At 33.0% G+C, this 20,162-nt stretch overlaps 1 protein-coding gene across 2 annotated transcripts in view; it reads left to right on the forward strand.

The window, feature by feature from the left end:
- The first annotated feature begins 112 nt into the window (after positions 1–112).
- CHL1 (cell adhesion molecule L1 like) overlaps positions 113–20,162 on the forward strand; it is a 92,156-nt gene continuing 72,106 nt past the window's right edge. For both annotated transcript variants that reach the window (XM_087431357.1, XM_087431358.1), the window contains exons 1-3: positions 113–8,095; positions 13,231–13,336; positions 16,523–16,710. In XM_087431357.1, coding sequence (XP_087287483.1) covers positions 16,680–16,710 — 31 coding nt within the window. In that variant the 5' untranslated portion in view covers positions 113–8,095; positions 13,231–13,336; positions 16,523–16,679. The remainder of the gene's footprint in view (positions 8,096–13,230; positions 13,337–16,522; positions 16,711–20,162) is intronic.

Consider the following 20,162-nt stretch of genomic DNA (forward strand, 5'->3'; position numbering starts at 1 on the left):
GTACAGAGAGGGAGACACCCTTACAAATGGAAATTTTCTTTAGCAAATGTAAATGTCTCTTACAAAGGATAACTTCTACCAATTTTGCAAAGCTTTTCCTATGTCTGCTGTTTGTTAAATATAATCAGCTCAAAATAATCCTTATGCCAAAGAGGCATATTTTGGGGTGGCATATTGTCCTCCCCTTCAACATCATTATTATGATATTATTATATCTACATCATGAAGATGATGTGAGATTTATGTATTAAATGAGTTGTTTATATGTAAAAGCAATTATGACACATAAAAATTATTCAATAGGTTAAAGGCTGATAGCTATTATTAATGATATCTTATAGTATATCTGATATCTGATATCTTTTTATCAATCATTATTTGCTGGTGGTGGTTCATAAAGCAGTTTCTTCCGTGTGTGGATTTTGATAAAAATTATACAAACATACACACACACAGATTTTCATAGTCAAGTAAGTTGTGAAACCCTGAATTAAGCAAAATAAGGTTCTTAGCCTTTATATGCTAATGTGCATTGAAAATTTTCAGAGGTGCAGATAGCATGTCCCTACTGCATTGACCACAAAACCTTCTTTTCACCAAGCACACTAAACACTAGTGTAGCTCACGGTAGGGGTGGGGACACCTTTCAGGTAGGGCAATTTTTCATTGGCTAGGACTGTGTTCAGCACTATAGGTCGTTTAGGATCCATGGTTCCTGCACACTAAATGCCAATAGCGCTCCCCAGTGATTGGGTCAACCAAAACTGACCCTCACATAATCCAAACATCACCCAGGGGAGAGATACCACCCTGGCTGGGATCCAAGAGGCTACAAGAATACAAACAGGTTTTGCTCTCTTTTGAATGGCCATCTGAAATCCTCTAAGAATGAAGCTAGTGGAATGCTTTTGGTGACTAAAACTCCTTAAAAGGTTTGAGAATTGGTTATATGGATTTATACTTACGTAAAAATTCACTGAGTTGTACACCTAAGTTTTGTGTGTTTTGGTACATCTATGTTATTCCTCAATTGTTAGAAAGTTCCCTAGATCATCATCACTGGTATGTAAGGTGTTTTGTGAGAAATGAGTCAGAACATGACTTACATGTCGGGATGTAAGGTCATTTTCTCCATCCCTGCAGTCAAGTGATCTTGATTTTTGGGGACTTTTCTTTCTTTTTTTCTATTATGAAAGAATTTGAATTAGATGTTATAGCATACTGCTTGGTATGAATTTTGGATACACGGGTAAATAAGGAAAAAACAAAAAAAAAATATTGATTCAGTTATATTCCTGTCAGAGCTCAACCACAGTATTTTGCAATTTAATTAAATAAATGATATTATTAATGATATTAGTTTATCCAACATAAGTATTAATTAAAGCTGACATTTTTCCAATAAAATCAATTTGCTTATAATAAAATTTACATTTCTTTGATCTTCTGCAGGGAGGATGAATTAACACTCTAAGCAATTCTTTTGTCTTGTCACTTCAGTGACATGAAAGAGTTTGAATGGATATGGCCATTATGTGCAATATTTCCTTTGTTTTCAGAGCGAAAAGCCATTAACAGTCATTTCAGGATTACTGTGTTTATGACACTTGTAAATTGATTTATGGCATTAGCTAAGCAGGCGATTGAACAAAAGCCTTTTAATTTTCTTTGTGTTTATCCTTTCCCAGTTTCAAGGTGTTGAGAGAGTCAGATCACACTCCATTCAGGCTTATGGAAATATGCTGGACTTTCTGCCCCTAAAACCTAATTCCTGAGTCAGGGGAATAACCTGACAATCGCATAAAAAGGCGTTTCATAAAGGGAGACTTGAGGTCAGAGGGAAGTGAAGGTGACATCCAAGCCATCATGAAAATGTCAAATGGCCTTATGAAGACGCTTGCTTGTTGCAGCTCGGTGATCCTTAAGCCCTTATTGTGTGGAAAGAAAATAAAATTTCAACAATTCCAAGTTATAGCACTGTCCCAGACTGTTATACAAATCCATTGAGTTATTTTTAAAACTACAATTTGGACACCAGTGTCATAATATATCCCTTCCTGCTGGTAACAGTAAAAGTTGCTGATCTATTTCAAGCTTCCGGAGTAGAAAAAGGTTTAATGATTTAGCCTGCACGATGTTAATTCCAATCTGTAGAATTCATGGTGGCTGAGACAACTTAATGCTGTTCCTTAGTGAAGAGGAATGTCAACACAGCACTTTTTTTGGCTGTTTACATTCCATGCCTTCTTTAGAAATGGCAGATGGACTCTCACTGACATGGCTGCTTTGTGTAGCTGCTGCTGTAGAAATGAGAGTTGTAAAAATAGTGATCATCAGAGGTGCTTTTTTCTTTGGACTTGCCTTATTAGATTCTCTCTTTAGAAATTTGACCAGAACACATTTGTGAATAATTATTGACAGAAAATGCCAAGGATGTGAAAAATATCACTAAGGTAAAATTTACTGTCCGAAACTAGCTTTCTAAGCTGCTTTTGATCCATGCACCACACTGGTCAGAATCTGTTCCTTTTAGAATAAAGTCGCAATCTCTTTATTTTGAAATTCAGACATATAAATTTGTGCTATGTTACTTCCTTAAAAGAAAAATGAAGTGTTTACAGTACAATAGGACCGTTAGAGAACCTTAGTGTCAAAGGTTTTGAGTAAACATGACACCATTACTGTTAAGTGTAAAAAACAAGTGGTTATTAGGGAATGGTTATTATTAGGAATGTATTAACAGTAACCAGGGACCTTTAAACTAATTTTAAAATACTTTGTGTTTCTGTTCAGATTAGAAGGGTGGGATATATATACATAATTGTCCAAAGTGACAATATAATCTGAACCTATTTTATTCCTTTTTGCCTTTCTATGTTTTGTTATTGGAATTTAAAGCAGACGCCAATGGAAACATAAGGCAAAATCAGTGAATTAAGAATCAGTGCATGAAAAGACATCCAGAGGATACACTAACAGCTACCCAGATTTGAATAATTACTATAAATTGGGCTTATGTTTTACTTAGTTGGACCATGACATTCTAAACCCATAGCAAATACTGAGTACATAAAACACATACACTTATGTTCAAAGGGACCCCAAGTTTTCTGAATCTGGTTCAAACAGAAGAGGTTTGGGTAACATGGTAGTCTTAAGGAAGTCTTTTTGTCTATTTTTTGTTTTTGTTTTAAAAGTATGCCAGTAGGTCTTCTCATGACTTTGTCCACCTTTTGCTTGAAGGAATCTCCTTACTGCTGTTGGAATATTTTAGGCTTATTTTTGATTTCCACACATTGAATAGACATTAAAAATGTCTTTATTATGGAAATGTTAAATAAGACCCCAAAATAGATTAGTGTAAAGAACCTCCATATATATTAATTGCACAGCTTCAACAATTATCAATATTGTATCAATTATTTTCCTTTATAGTCTCTCTATCAATTAGCTATTTCCGCATTGCAAACCACACTAAAACGGATTGATTTAATACAGGAAACATTTGTTATTATTCCTAACTCTACTATTTCTTCAGATGTGCAGAGGAGGAAAAAGTATCTTTTTTCCTTCTACCCTTCTAGGCTGGATCTCTGTAACAAAAGGCAGATAAGCAGAAGAAAAGCATGCAAATTTATTTAACATAAGTTTTATGTGATACAAGAGCCTTCGTAAGGAAATGAAGATCTGAAGAAGCATTTAAACCTGAGCATTTTTATGCTAGGTTTGGTGAAGAGTGGAAAGTCGTAAAATGAAATAGAACAAAAGGAGTCTGAGCTAAGTATAATAACCTGTGAGAAACTTGGCAAGGTCTATTTGTTTAGATTCTTTAAAGCATCCCTCCATCTTGAGAGGTAAGGTGGCTCCTTTTCCTCCATGGATAGGAGGAAAACCTCTTGCATGAGGGTTTTATGACCTGCTTCAGGGGGAGATCAAAGAGTTTTCCCCATACCTGCCATTTCTAAAAATTCCTTCAGCTTCAAATATTCAATATGCCAAGTTGCTATATTTTGGAGTAATGTGTCCTGTGAACCCTGTCAGGTGGTTCTGCTGATCTTAGCCAGTCTGGACTGATACTGACCAGGCTGGCTCTTGCATGTGTGTTCAACTGGCAGGTCATCTGGGGCTGGCTCGTCTACAATGGCCGCCCTTTCACATTTGGTGGCTGGCTGGCTGTTGGCCAAGATTACAGAGGGTGATGGGACAATGTCTCTCATCTTCTAGCAGGCTAGTGCAGTCTAGACTTGAGCAGGGTTCCAATAGAGAGAATAAAAACGTGCAAGTCTTCTTGAGGCCTAAGCTCAGAGCTCATTCTATTGGTCAAAGACTGGCCAGATTCAAGAAGTGAGGAAATAGCTTCTTGATGGGGGGGACCTGTCAAGTCACACTGCAAAGCATGTGGATACAAGGAGGGAAGAAGAATTGAACACTTTTTGTGAACCATCTACCACACTCCCCCCTCCCCACTTTCTTTTTCTTTTTTAGAATATTTTAATCAATTAATATAATTTCACTACTAAATACTTTAGTGAATAGTCTTTTATTTATTAAGTTGTTACAGTTTAGTAACTCTAATAGAAGCCATACAAGTTAACCATACTCTTTTGATCAGAATATTATTACTAGAGGCTGTATCCTAATTACCACTAACAACAAAATTACCATCACTGTCACTACTAGTAGTAAATTTCATTTGTTATTCTGTGCTAAACTTTCATTACCTCACTTCAACCTCCTAAGTATGCTATAGGGCAGCAACTCTTACATTCATCTCTAGAGGTGAGCAAAAGAGGTTGGGTAAACTGCCCAAGGCCACATAGTTAATAAGTGATGGCTTTGAACCCATTATATACTGCCTCCATTTTCTGTAATCTTATGCACTACACATCACTCTCTTCTGTTAACTGGTCACCAGCAGGCCACAATAGCTTTGCATTTACTTGGGGGTTCAAGTAGAATGGACAAAGGCTAAGCCAACTCTTTTTTCCATTCCTTAAAGCAGAAGATGAATTTAAGTTAAGAGAGTAAATTGTTTCTAGATTTACCACAGTAGAGCTACTTTAAGAACATCAGAGGGATCTATGAGGTCACTTTGTAATATTGATGGTGTATATATGTTAGAGGCTATTGTTTTGGAGAAACAAAGAACGTTATTTCCTTTTTGTTGTATTAGGAGTAGTCCCATGCAGTATGCACACCTATCCATGTTTCTGTTTCTGTCTGAAAACCAGTGTGTTGTTAATCCATATCACACTAGTCATACTAGAGAAGCTGAGGAAGTCAGGAAGGCTCAATTGTTAATGACACTAAGACATCTATTTCCTTTTGAGTTAGATGTCAAGGATGCTTTTCTTCTTTCTAAGGGTGAGCTAGGATAGTAGGAAGATTTAACCCAATTTGTCCAGATCATGAAAATTCATTGATTCTCTTTTGGATTTGAGTTATGTCATTAGCATTAAGCACTCAGACATCAGCATCATGTGACTGGGCCTCAAAAACATTTTAGTATATTTTGCTCTTTTCTTAATGTCAGATGCATCCAGAGTTTCAATAAATGCTTATATCTTTGAGGTCTGGTGTGAGGCATTAAATTCGTATTCTTTGAAGAAAGGTAAATGGGAATATAATTTTATTGCTGTCTTTCTGTCGCAAAACATAATTACTAAACAGTATGCCCTTTATGCATTCTGACAATGAAATTATGACTGACTTACCCTTTTCAATCTGAAAGCTATTTTCAGTCTGTTGTCATCACCTAATGGAGTCTTGCTTGCAGGGGGGTCACATTTTAACTTCCAAAGACTTTTATGTAACAGCCTCTTAATGTATAAGTCTCAGCTAAATTGAAGCTAATTTCTGCAGAAGAAAAGGTCAGATGTAGAATTAACTATTATCTATATTCTGGAAACTTATGGTGTCATCAATGTTTGTTATATCTCTTAATTTATAGTCTTATTTTAAGCCAAGGTTCGATGTGGCATCCTTTTATGGGAGAGAATTTCTTGGATCAAGACCTTGTAGTTAAAACCATTAAAATTCCAAAAGTCAGATCATCACTATTGAACAATTAGTATCTACGATCTATTTTACTACGGCAATTAGGGACCATCGAGCTCACTAGCCTAAATCAGGTGATTAGTTGAAATTGAGCCTATTCTCATTTATTTGGCTGTCTAGTATTTTTATTTTCTATTTCAAGGTAGGATGATATATTAATCTGGAAATATGGTCTCCTAATTATGGTTTTGAAAGCTTTTCTCCTTACAAATAGAGGACAGCTCATTAAACAAATACATGAGATGCCCTTAAAGAAATCGGGCATTGAATATTAATGGAACAGAGTATTAAATAATAGATTTCAGGTAAAGAGTGATATATAGCTAAAGACAATGAATTTAGATTACTATTATCAAAGTGTTTTGGAAGAGAGAAGGAAAAGGAAAATTCAAAGGACAAGGCATTAATATTTTCTTCTAACTTTTCACCTTAGAAACAGCTAAATGGTTTAGTGTCCCCCAACTTTGTACAGATATGGAGAACTCAATTTTTGTAGTTAGGCAATGCTCTGCTTTTTATAATGAAAGCAATTTTTTCCACATTTTATTTTGTTGATTGGAATAATCCTTTACATCAGGATATTGGGTGTTAACTAACATAATGACACATTGGAAAATATTTTTAATTACCAATGAAAGTTATTTGTCATTTTAGGAAACATTGTGAACCACACAAGGATAATTTTTTTCCAATTCCCATTTTACAAATGGATCAATTGAGATCAGACAGAGTAGAGTACTGTCATTACTCAAACTCAAGCACAAAAATTCACAACTTTTTTTGGGGGGCATGGGAGTATTTTTCTTTGTGATCAATATAACTTCTCAAATTAAAATATAAATAGGATTGTTGTCTCTTCCGACTTTCAGAATTATAAAGTCAAACAGCAAAATAGCAGCATTAGTTACTACTTTAAAATTGACCTACTTGTATACATATATGAAAGATGCCAATCCATAATCTCTTCAGATGCAACTTGAGGTGAAATTTTTAAAAAAGCCCAAATACTTGGAATTAAATATAAATTTAATGGCTTGTCTGACTCTATATTAGTTTTTTTCACTAGTTCTAAGTGAATAAATAGAGTAACTGATTTTTATGGAAATAGAAAATTATATACCTGAAAAACTAATTATCACATTTTGGAGCAAATTCATTTTTAAGAATACATTATAAACAATGTTTCTATCTACTATCACAGTGTTTCAGAAAAAAATTGAAATTGTAAGAGAAAGTAAAGGAAAATTGACATTTTAATCTTTATTCTATTTCTGTAAACTTTGGAGTGAATAAACTTTCTGTTTAAGTGGAAAGCAACCGATGCCGTTATCTTCTGCTTAAAGTGGCTGGTCTTTATCCATTTGTCTTTCGTTTTTCCGTTCCCTATATCTCACTATTCACCTTCATTACTGTGATAACTTTGAACATGAAAATTTATTTTGCCAGAAAAATTAAAGATTAAATTTGCAATGCTCAATAAATGACTCAAATGGGGTTAGGTAACCTGATATAAAGAATTGATTGAAAAAGAGCCACTTTTTGAATGAAATGGACTAAATGAAGTTATTCTCATGGCCACTGACACTCATTAGACTGTACTAGAGTGCCTTCAAGTAAAAATTCCTCTGACCAAAAATATGATTCATTGGAATGGTTTATGGTTTACAATATAACATATATCAACTGTCCTTTAGAACCAGAGAGGAAAAACTAATTATGTTTATGGGAGTTACTAGAGAACGGTTTCATAAAGAGGAACATTATTGCCAACAGAAAAATGTATTTAATTTTTCTTATGTTGATGTTTTAGAATATATAACTTAGAGTGTATGTTCTGTTTGTTTTTTGAGTTTCCAGGTTAACCACGTTCTCTTCAACTTTAAACCAAAAGTAGGAGGAGACATTAAGATTTTCATTCTTTCTGGGTTGCCTCCTTCCTGAAGAGCCATGGCGTTGCAGTTAAGTGGAAGAGGATTGATCATACCTCTAATGTTCTTCCTGTTAAAATTCTCCACGGCCATTGAAATACCACTTTCAGGTAAAATGACAGCATTCAATACCTACTTTATGGAATTTCATATTTGCATTTTAATTTTTAAGTAGAATAGTTGTAGATTAAGGATGTGATTTTTCTACCATATTTCCATATATTTTCCAGCAATCTGTCATCTCTGCCAGAATTTATCTCTGCCTTTTTCCATTTTTGGATGGCTTATATTTGGTTGTTTGCTATAATTATTTTGCAGCTCAGTCTTTTGGCCTCTTATGCAAACTTGGCGCATAACAAGAAACATAACCTATGGATGAGGTAGTATTTTGCCATATAAGTTAGTCTGTAATATTACCAACAGCTGTTACTTTTATATACTCAGGTTAGTTTATTTTAGGGAGAATTATAATTCAGAAATTACTGATATTTAACCAATTATGACAAAAAGAAATCGAATAAACTTTGTATTCTTTTTCAAAATGATTACATATATAAGAATGAAAACAATGAATTAGGAAAACATTAAGAAAACATTTTTGTAGTATACAACTAAAAGTATAGAAGATATCAGCTGAAAATCTAGAGCATTCTGTGGTGTGAATTCCTGTGATGAGGTTAGTCAGTAATTTTATGGAAATACATATTTTAGCAAATGTCGGTAAAAATGGATGCAGATTTTCAACCATAGTAAGTGTGAATAAGTTATAGTAATTAAAATTCAAAAAATAATACATCTGCAAACATAATTTATGTAATAGTGTATCAACTATGTAATGTAGAGATTTGAGGAATTTCTCTTGTGTTATAAGCACATGACATATAAAAGACCCTTGAGAGGTTATTTAGATTTTTTTATCCATATAGTTCAAGTATTATCCCTACTGTCTTTTCCATGTATAATTTGGAAAGTTATAATACAAGAGGCACTGGTTGTTTATTAGAATCTTAGCATTGGGAATAATCTTTGCAGATCATCTAAGTTCTGAAAAATTAGTCTTGACTTCAGAAAGTCGAATAAATGTTCAAGAGGTACTCATACTGAACTGAAACTTTTCTTCTGAAGTACTCAGACAGTCTGAATGTGAATAGAAAAGGAAGTAACTCTTACTGTATAATATGATGTGTTTTAAAACCTTCAGTTACTTGATGTAGCAGTTTCACATCACACACACGGGGCAGCCCTGCACTGGTAGTTCCACCCCAAGGTGAGAATCCCTTCCCTTGACAGAAGGTCAAGTCTCTGTTTCAATATTCCCACTTCTTAAGGAATTCCATACCTATTCTACAGATGTACAGATTTAAAGTTCTCTGTTAATCAAGCTGAAATGTATTAGCCTACACACAATGTAAACGAGCCCAGTTGTAGAAATTCTGGTCAAGAGCCTGAAATAATTCATCTGTAGTAGATTCTTTTGGTTTGAGTATGCAGTGCCAAATTAAGAGCAAGTTTCTTGGTGATCCTTGTGGAAAAGGGGTTAATAATTTTACATTTTTTTCCCCAGTAGCAACAAAGATACACTGGGATTCCTGACCACATTCTCTTAGAATATACATTTTCTCTCCATCTTTTCTTATTTAGTTCATCAGTGGTAAAGTATGTGAAATTTTGTATTAATCCGCAGCACACATTTTTATTCTGGTTGTCTCAGTTACTTATGCATTTTCATGCTGTAGTGTCCTTAGACAACAATTGTTATAAAATATTAATGACGTGTTTTCAGAGTAACTGAATATTATCCATTTATTTCAGTACTTTAGAGCACTCACTAGCAAACACAACTAAGGCAGGTGTTCAAACAGAATGAGTCTGGTGTCTCTATAATTGGCCTAATTATGGAAGAAGGGATTTATAATGTAGAATATATATTCTTATGAACACCCAAAGGTTATTAGCTCCATTCCATGAATAATTAGTTATCGCTGAGGCTTTACAACCTTAGCAAATTTAAGAAAGAATAATGTTCTAATAAACAATTGTTCACAAGTTATTAGCTGATATCTTAGGGACTGTTGCTATTTTGTATCATCCCTCACCATTTACAACTGTAATAAAATTTAAATAATATGAATTTGCAACAAGCTCAAGACCTGCTCTACTTAGAAATAGTAGTAATGAGAAACAAGGTAAATGTCAATTAAGATATGAATGTTTTTGCATGTTATTAAAATGTTTATGAATATCCAGTGGATAAAGACTGAACTTAGGCTAATATCCCTAAGCTAGTAAAATTCAATTATCAGCTTCATTAGGCAAAGGTAAAGAAAATTGAATTTTAAAATTGGCAATGGCATTGAGTTATTATTCTAGGCTGGCCATCCATGCTCAAAATATGATGTGTGGCTCTCTCAGGGTCCCAGATACACATTCAGGCAGTCCATGAGATCAAACATTTCGTAATACTAAGATGTCATTTTTGCTTTTACACTGTGTTGACATTTGCACGGATGTTACAAAAGCAGTGGTCATAAATCTGTTGTTGCCCTAGCACAGATCAAGACACTGGTACCAAACTGTACCAGTAGTCAAAGTATTTTTCACAACCATATACTCACAGTAAAACAAAAGCAAAAACAAAACAGTTTTGCCTAAGATTGTCCTTGTTGAAGCAGTTAAACATTATTGATTTTATTAAATATCTATCCTTGAGTATATTTTTCTTAATACGTATTCTGTGGGGTGAACTGGCAAGTATACATAAAGTAATTCTGCTGTGTAACCAAGTGCTGTGATAGTCTCTGTTCCTTGATTGTGTCATTCTTTGAGCACCAAGCTGAACGCCATTTTTAATTAAAAGTACAACTGACAAATTGTTATTGCTCCAACGCATTTATGGCAGATATTTTCTCCAAAATGAACCAAGTGAGCCTGTCACTTCAAGGAAAACAACTGACAATCTATGTTGTCAATGATAAAATTTGAGTGTTTAAGCAAAAATTAGAATTGTGTAAAACTTGTATTCTTCACTCTGAGCTTAAAGCTTCCCAACAATTAAGAATTTTCTGGTTAGATGAATAATGATATTAACAAATGTGAATTTTTGATATTGTATAATGAAATGTGTCAATATTTGGAAGATCTGCATAATTCAGTGAACTAATATTTAATGATTATTGTATGATATTACAAAATCGTGCATGGGTTAAAAAGAACGCATGGATAAAACATTTTACTGTAACAGAATATGAAAGGTTTATTGATATGGTTTCAGATTCCACATTGAAATAAATGTTTAAGAAACTACCACTTGTTGAGTTTTGTTGTACTATCCAAGAACAATATCCACAGTCATCAGAAAGGACTATAAAATATCTCAGCCCTTTTCAAGTACTTATCTGTGTAAGGCTGGATTTTCTCCATATATTTAAACAAAGCAACTTTTGCAACAGATTGAGTGCAGAAGTAGATATGAGAATCCGGCTGCCTTCTATTAAGATATTAAAGAGATTTACAATAATGTGAAACAATGCCACTGTTCTCATTATATTTAGTGTTTTTGATAAATATTTATTTTAACATATGATAGGATTACTTTAAATGGATTAATATTTTAAAGATTTCTCAGTTTTAATTTCTAATGAGGTAAATATTGTTGGATATAACCCACATAAACAAAAGCACTTTGCAATCTCCTATAATTTTTAACCACGTAAAGGGATCTTGAGGCCAGAAAGTCTAAGAACAGTGTATATAGCCTGAATCCCTAATTTTACAAATGAGAAAACAGAGTGGTTCAGGGCCTGGCTCAATGTCACAGGGTTTAGGGTCCTGTTCGTAACTCCACTGTGGAATATTACTCATGTAAAGTAGGCTCAGTGCCTTTCTGCAAATTGCTTTTCTCAAAGCATATTTGCCAAGGTCAGGTTTCTGCTGCTGAACCATTTGTACTTCCCTGTGAATTCAATTCTGTCCCCTTCTCAGGTGTAAGAACTGTACAAAAATGGTAATGTATCAATTTGAAAACTATTGAGTGCTCATTGACATGAGATCTTTACATATATCATCATCTGTGCCCTCTTTGAAACTTCATCCAAGTTTGTATCTTCAGCATTAGTAGACTTATTTAATAGTCACAATTCTCAGAAATGCCATTGAGCTGCTTGATTTGGTGAGAGACAAAGTCACCACCCCCCTTTGTAAATTTGTCTTGAAGGTTACTTAACTTGTCAAACACTAGCAAATTTTATCACAATATAGGGATATATTTGAATATGTAGAATCCATTTAAAAATATTATTTATTAGCTATTATTTTTATATTAATGATTATTAGTGTTAAATTCTATAAGGAGGGAAGAAACTTAACCTCAAGCCCCTAATAGTTAAGTGGGAAAAAGATATGAAAGGGAAATTTATAAATGAGAAATGACAAATAATAAACAAGCTCAGGGAAAAATATTTGTTAACAAAAGCAATAAATGGAAATAAAAATAAAGAGAATGAAGAGGTTATATTTTCCTTTGTAATAATTGGTAACATTTTATCGTTTTTAAATGCTGGTGTTCATTGGTGACAAGAATGTGGGAGACCACTGTACTGTACTTATGTTGTTTGTGGTGAATATCCCTTGTGAAATGATATTAGCATTTATCTAGACTCATTACCATTTGTGTCCATGGCTGCGTATTTATCGTAAGTCACTAACTCAATAAAATAAAAACATATATGCTTGAGGATATTTAGCGAAGTACGTGTTACCTGGAAAGAGAAAAATGTAAGACAAAATCCAATAATAAGAAAATTAATAAATAAGTTATCACATATCAATGGGAGGAAATCATCTCAAAGTAGTAAATTAATTATAATGTCTTAGAAAACTATAGCGAAAAAAAGAACTGTCAAAATAACTGAACTAAGTAAAAATGCATATACACATTAACGTAGACTAAATGCCAATAATTTAAAAACAGGTATTTTAAAGTTGTAATGATACAGTAATTTTTATTCTGCTTTAAAAATTGTTACATTTTTCTAGGTTCAAATAAAATGAACGTATATGGCAACATGAAATGAAGGCAGTGAAATGTATTCCTTAGAATTAAATACATTTTGCAAAGAGAAAGTCAAATTTGTTCTATAAATTTCACTTTTATAGTTCTTTTACTTATCAATATAGAAAGTATGTTTAAAATGTTTCTGTTATAGCTAAATTAGCATATTCTTTAAATACATATTTTAATATGTAGTTCAACAGGTTCCAACCATCATAAAACAGTCAAAAGTGCAAGTTGCCTTCCCCTTTGATGAATATTTTCAAATTGAATGTGAAGCTAAAGGAAATCCAGAACCTACGTGAGTATTCTGTCAAACTAAATAATTGTTTAAATGTATACAGTCTTTTTTACTTCTTTTTACTCTGTTATAAGCTGGTGGGACTATAAATCTACATATGCTTAAAGGTAGAGATTACCAAATGCATGATAACTATGTTTATAAAAATAAAGTTTGGTTGTTTTTCATATGTTCTTCTTCCAGTCAAAATTATTCTTACCATAAAATAAATTGTCTTATGTTAAATGCTTAACATAGGTTTTGGCACTGTGGATATATTCAACAATTCCTTACCTTGCAAGTGAACAAGGTGGCTAAAAACCAGAAGATCCTTTATTCTACTTAGTGAAAAGTAGCATTTATTAAGCCAAAAGTTACTACATTTATAAATGATGTTCTGTACATATTGCATGTCTTTAAATGTGACACATATCTTATTCAGTGAATAGGTTGTTACTTGCTATTGTTTAAGTTGTCATAGGAATATTTGGTCATCCCGGGTGGCAGAATACTGTCTGCATGGTATATTACTACCTAGTATTTTTTATTAATTCAGTGATTGTTACTGTAGGTGATCATAATCAGTGATGAAGTTTTTTCAAAGTACCTCCTATGTTTTGGAAGGGAGAAAGAAATGTGTGTGTATTGGGAGTGAGGAGTGAGAAGCTGTGGGGAAAGTTCCAGATTTTAAAGTTCTAGGTGATTCTAAAATGGGTGGCAAACTACATAATTTTATTGATTTTCTTGATTATTTTATATCATTAAGAAGATACATATTTAATGAAAATTCATTATTTGAAATTGTATTGTGACTAACATTATTATTGCCTAAATCTTTGATATTTAAAAAATCATTCTTATCATATCATTAACATGTTAAATTATCATTATCTCTATATTTTATGAAATAGAATATATTCAGTTGGTGTACATAAAGACTAATAGAATTATATGGAATGAAGAAGACTTTAGTCAATGTGAATATGGATCAATCAATATTATATATATTAATATTAATTAACTGAATTATTATATCAAAAGATAATACTATACAATCATCAGAGATGATTAATGATCAAATGTGTTTATCCTGTCAATATCCAGTATTGAGTTTAATTATGAAATACTACTAGCGTGTCCATTAAATTCAGAAATAAGAATAGAATATCTGTGATTAACACTATTACTTGTTTTTCTAGAGTCTTGCCCAGTACAATTATGTAAGAAAATAAAATAAAGACTATAAATATTGAGAAAATATGATTAATAATACTATATTATTATGATATTAGATAATTTGATATTCTATATGAAAACAAGAAAATTCACTGGACAAAAATAAGCTTTTATAAATACGAAGGGTTGCATTAAGGGGTCAATTATAAATAAGTCTTTTTTTAAAAAAGCTTAATTAGATGCCTATACAAAGCAGTTAAAAAATAATTAGAAAACAGGAAGGAAAAAATATCCCATGACAACAGCAAAAGGAACAAATTCAGCAGTCTCAGCAGTTATGGCAGCAATATCAACAAAAACAACATCAAAAACTATGTAACAAGAGCTATGTGGGATCTAAATTGTAGGGAAAGGTCTATAAAATTCTACCTAGGATCATAATAGAAGAGTTGAATGAATGAAAAAATATAACATATTGCCAAATGGAGATGTTTAATTCACTATACGTGAAGTGATCCCAGTCAACACATTGGAATTTGGAAGAATAGATTCTGTGTCCTTTTGGAAGCAAAACCAGTAAAATATAAAACACACAGAGAGAGAGGAAGTAAAAGAAGTTGTGGGGGCAGAAGGCAGGCATGCCCCTAACAAAAATATACGTCCCATGAAGGTTGTTATACCTGTTGAAGGAATAATCAGATTAGTGTAAGAATATGGTTTCCTGAAACACACCCAAATTTACATGGGTAATTTGTATATAAAATGCTGAATAAAATCAAATTGGGAAGCATTATTTTCCTGTTAGATTGATAAAGATTAAAAAAAAGGCTTTTTATAGCCTTGTCCATAGAACTGACGCTGTCACATACTGGGTGGGAATTAAACTGTGTATATTTTTTCTGAAATACAATTCTGCAATATTTATCAAAAGCTATAAAAATTTTCTTATGTTATTGGTCTGTTGATCTCACTTCTAAGGAGTTAGGTTAAAGAACTATTTGGACTCAAAAACCTATTTGGACAAGTACCAAAAAATAAATATGTAGGATTGTTTATCTTAGTGTTGCTCATAACAGGGAAAAAATGGAAATAGTTAAGTAACTTAAATAGTAACCATATGACAGAAGATAATATAGTAGTAAAAACTGTCTTTAATAGCTTTGTAATAACTGGAAAAAACTCAACTGGCAAAAATATATACTCATGAGGTCTCAAATATGTGGCAAATATGTCTAAAAATATTGGTAGGCAGTATGACCAAACTTAATAGTGCTTGTTTGTGTGTTTTTGAATTTTGAGTGTGATCTTTACACACACATACACACACAAAGACATATTATATATTTATATTTATTGTAGTCTTCAAAATATTAGTAAAAATCCTGCATTACCTTTCTAATTAGAAAAACTAAAAAATAACTTTAATTTAAAAGGAACAGAACAAAGCCTGCCTTCAACTTTTATTCTCTCAGTTTGTAACAGCTTTCTTATGGCTTGTGTTTTAGTCAGCTCAGGCTGCTATAAGAAAAATACCACAGACTAGGTGGCTTTAACAACAAGTGTTCATTTCTCACTGTTCTGGAGGGTGAGAAGTCCAAGATCAAGGCGCCAGCGGAGTTGGCATCTGGTGAAGGCCACTTCCTCATTCATAGATTGCTGTCTTCTCGCTGTAAGCTCACGTGGAGGAAGACAGCAAGAATGCTCTCTTTTATGAGGACGCTAATCTCCTTCATGAGGACTCCACTTCATGACCTAACCACATTCCAAAGGCCCCACCTCCAAACACTATTACACTGGGGATTAGGCTTCAACATAACGAATTTGGGGGGGACATAAACATTCAGTCTATACCAGCTTGTAAGATTTCTTAGATTCTTCTGAGGCCCTTATTTGTATTTTATTATGTTCCATTAAATATATGGTTTTTTACCATAAAATGTCTTGGTTGTATCATTTCTGTACATTTGTTTATCAATACTTTAAAATTAAGAAATATGATTTTTCAGGATGATTGTTTGTTTTATCTTATAGGTTTACGTAGACTAAGGACGACAAGCCTTTTGACCTCTCTGATCCTCGAATAATTGTATCTAACAACTCAGGAACATTCAAGATCCCAAATGAGGGGCACATATCTCACTTTCAAGGGAAATACCACTGCTTTGCCTCTAATAAACTAGGAGTTGCTATGTCAGAAGAAATAGAATTTATAGTTCCAAGTAAGTATTACCATGGAGATTTCATTTTACAAATGTTTTTGTGAAGTGTTAGTAGGAGTTATACTGGACCCTAATGAAATAACACATTATTAATTTAATCAGCTTATATTTGCCTTAAATTTTATTTATATTGGAAATTCTTTTCCAGGTCTTGATACTTAGAGGTAGATGAACTTGAGAGCACAGTAATTTTGCTGTGTTTCAGTAACCTTATATGTAACTTGGGAGAAAATAATACCCACTTTGCCTCATGGGATAAGAATTAAGTTAAATACATCATCAGTTAGCTTCAGCTAAGTTATCCTGTAGTAACAAGTAATCCCCAAGCCTGTGTGTTAACACAAGATTATTCCCTGCTTATGCGATTTGCTGTGGGTCTGGCACCTCTTCAGGGCCACTATTCTCCAGGCAGTCTCCTTGGTGATCCAAGCTGATGGAGATACCATTATCCTGTGGCTGGCTGTCCCATGTGAAACTTGTGCCACCTTGGCCAAAGAGTCTTAGGCAGAGAGCATGAAAAATTGCTTTCCAATGCAACTTGTACTCATGGTTTTGTTAGGTAGGGCAAGGCAAGTCACATAGCCCCACCTAACTTCAATAATATGAGCCGATTAGGAGAGGAAAACCGGTAATTGATATATATATTCATAATGTCTTCCATAGAGAATAATCTTAGAAAACTGTAAACTACTTTGCTATTGAGGTTTTTATTTATCAATAATTATCACCAAGAGTAAGTGACTTCATCATTACCGTATTTGACCTATGTGTATGAGATCCTGATGACCAACTTCCATATTTGGTCATTTATTTTCTCTGGTCTTAAGGTATCCAGTATTATATGATTCCAACCAAAGTCTTTACAAAATAAATTCTTATGTATAAAACTGTCATTAGCTTCTATGTGGAAATTTCTTCTTGCAGAATTCTAGACACTGAAGGAACTCAAAGTCGCAGACTTTGCAGGATGTGGATACTTTATGCTGGGGGGCAGAATGTACACAAACTCCAGGAAAACAAATAATGAAAAGGACATGTGTCTTATCCTAAAAGTTGGGACAGGGGACTGGATTTAAATTGTTCTGAAAGTCCTTATTCTATAGGAGAGAACACAGATCAAGTCTAGACTCTTCCAAGTAAAGTATATGTCTGAAAATATATAGAGTTATTATACTAAAGATATAGAAAAAACTGTGAATGATTATCAAACTATGTGGTATGAGGAAAAGGAAGAAAAAATAAGAAAGGAGAGAAAAAGAAAGAAAGGTGAGATAAGTAGAAAGAAAAAAAATGTAGAAATAAATCCAAATATATATCACTAATTCAAGATGAATGTGAATAGACTAAATGCTCCAAATTAAAAAAAAAGCTATAAACTATTTGCAACATAAATCATAAGGATGTAGAGTTGTTAAAACTGAAAAGATGGAAAAGATAATCCAGATAAATGCTATTTAAAAGAAAGTAGGTATGGCTATATTAATATCAGTCACAATAGACTTTATTTTAAAAAGGCTTCCTGGAGATTAATTCACAAGGCATATATAATATTAAAATATATGAAGCAAAAATAGAACTGTAAGGAGAAACAGACAAATCTATCAGAATAATGAGAGATAGTAACATATCTCTTTCATTATTTGGCAGCTCAAGCAGAGAAAAACATCAGCAAGCACATAGAAGATTTGAAGAACTCAATTACAAGCTCCAGCTAATGAACATGTATAGAATACTGTACCTAAAACTGCAGAATACATTTTTTTCAATATTTGATGACATATTAGCTAGGAAGAAAATATGACCAAAATACAATGAAGTTAAAATTAATACTAAAAAGAAAACTAGAAAAGTCTTATATCTTTGAAAATTAATAAACATTTTTCTAAATAACTCATAGGTCAAACAAGAAATGGTAAAGGAAAATAGAATATATTTTGAAGTGATAATAGTAGAAATTTTACATAGCAAGATGTGCTTGAGGTACCTAAAGCATTATAGTGATACTTTTCATCTTAAAAACTTATATTAGAAAAGAAGAATGGATGAAAATTAATGATCTAAGCTTATTAGGTAATATGATTTTAGATGAAAATGAATGGGCTAACTTAAGATAATAGAATATAACTCAAAGGAAGTACAGTGAAGGGAGAAAAAAATAATATGGGAGCAGAAAATATATCCAACAAAGAGGTGTGAATACTTTATAGTTGAAAAATATACATATTTATGGAAAAACATTAAAAATTTATCTAAAGTGGGGCTGGTCCCATGGCCTAGTGATTAAGTTTGGCATGCTTGGCTTCAGCAGCCCGGGTTCGGTTCCCAGGCACAGACCTACACCACTCATTGGCAGCTGTGCTGTGGCGGCGACCCACATATAAAATAGAGGAAGATTGGCACAGATGTTAGCTCAGGGCAAATCGTCTTGAGCAAAAAAAACATATATCTGTATATAAATATATATATACATGGGAAAAATATCATTTACATGGATTGGAAGACTCAGGAAAGCTAAAATATCAATTCATGAGTTGATATATAGAATAATTGAAATCAAAATCTCTATAGTTAATTTTTTGTTTGTGTATCTGTTTGTGGTGTGTGACTAGCTGATTCACAAGTATATCTGAGGAACAAATGGCAAAATCTGGTAGAAATTCTTGAAGAATAAAAACAATTCAGGGGGATTTGGCCTATCAGATAACAAAACTCAATGTAAATCTCCAGTAGTTAAGCCAGTCTGGCTGTGTGCAGGGTTAGACACAGGGGCCAGGGGAAAAGCACAGAGAAGCCAGAAACAAACCCTCATATATCTGAAAATGTATGAAAGAGCGAGTGTGGATTTTTTTCTTTTTTTTTTAAAACTAAATGGTGTGGAACAACTGATTATCGATGTAGAGAAACATTTGTTTGGAGTCCCACCTCACCTCATAAAAGATTCATTCCAGGGGGATTAAAGACTTAACTGTGAGAGGGAAAACTATTTTTAAAAATTAGGAAATGATTTGGACAATGTATTTATGACCTCAGGGTAGGGAAGATTTTTTAAACAAGACATATTAAAGTTCCATTAAGGAAATTATTAAGGATACATTTGACTACATTTGATTTTTAGATCCTCTTTTCATTGAAAGACCCCAGGAAGAAAGTGAAAAGATAAGCCACAGCCCAGAAAAAATCATTACCAATGAATATAACTAAAAATTTTAATGTGTATTTATGAGTAATTTTACAACCCTCTAAGAAGAAAACGGAAAATGACGTGGCAAAAGACATAAACTTGCCCCTCAGATTAGAATGGCCAATAAAAATATAAAAATATCCTCAACATCATTCGTAATCAGAAATAGATCAGTTGTAACCCAAATAATAAAAGCATTGCATCCCACAAAATTGGGAAATATTGCAAAGTCTGAGGGTCACCATTTAGGTGGGAATTTGCAGCCATCATA

The sequence above is a fragment of the Ceratotherium simum genome, chromosome 5, assembly GCF_057802395.1.
Source record: "Ceratotherium simum simum isolate JZ-2026a chromosome 5, ASM5780239v1, whole genome shotgun sequence".
Classification (NCBI taxonomy): domain Eukaryota; kingdom Metazoa; phylum Chordata; class Mammalia; order Perissodactyla; family Rhinocerotidae; genus Ceratotherium; species Ceratotherium simum.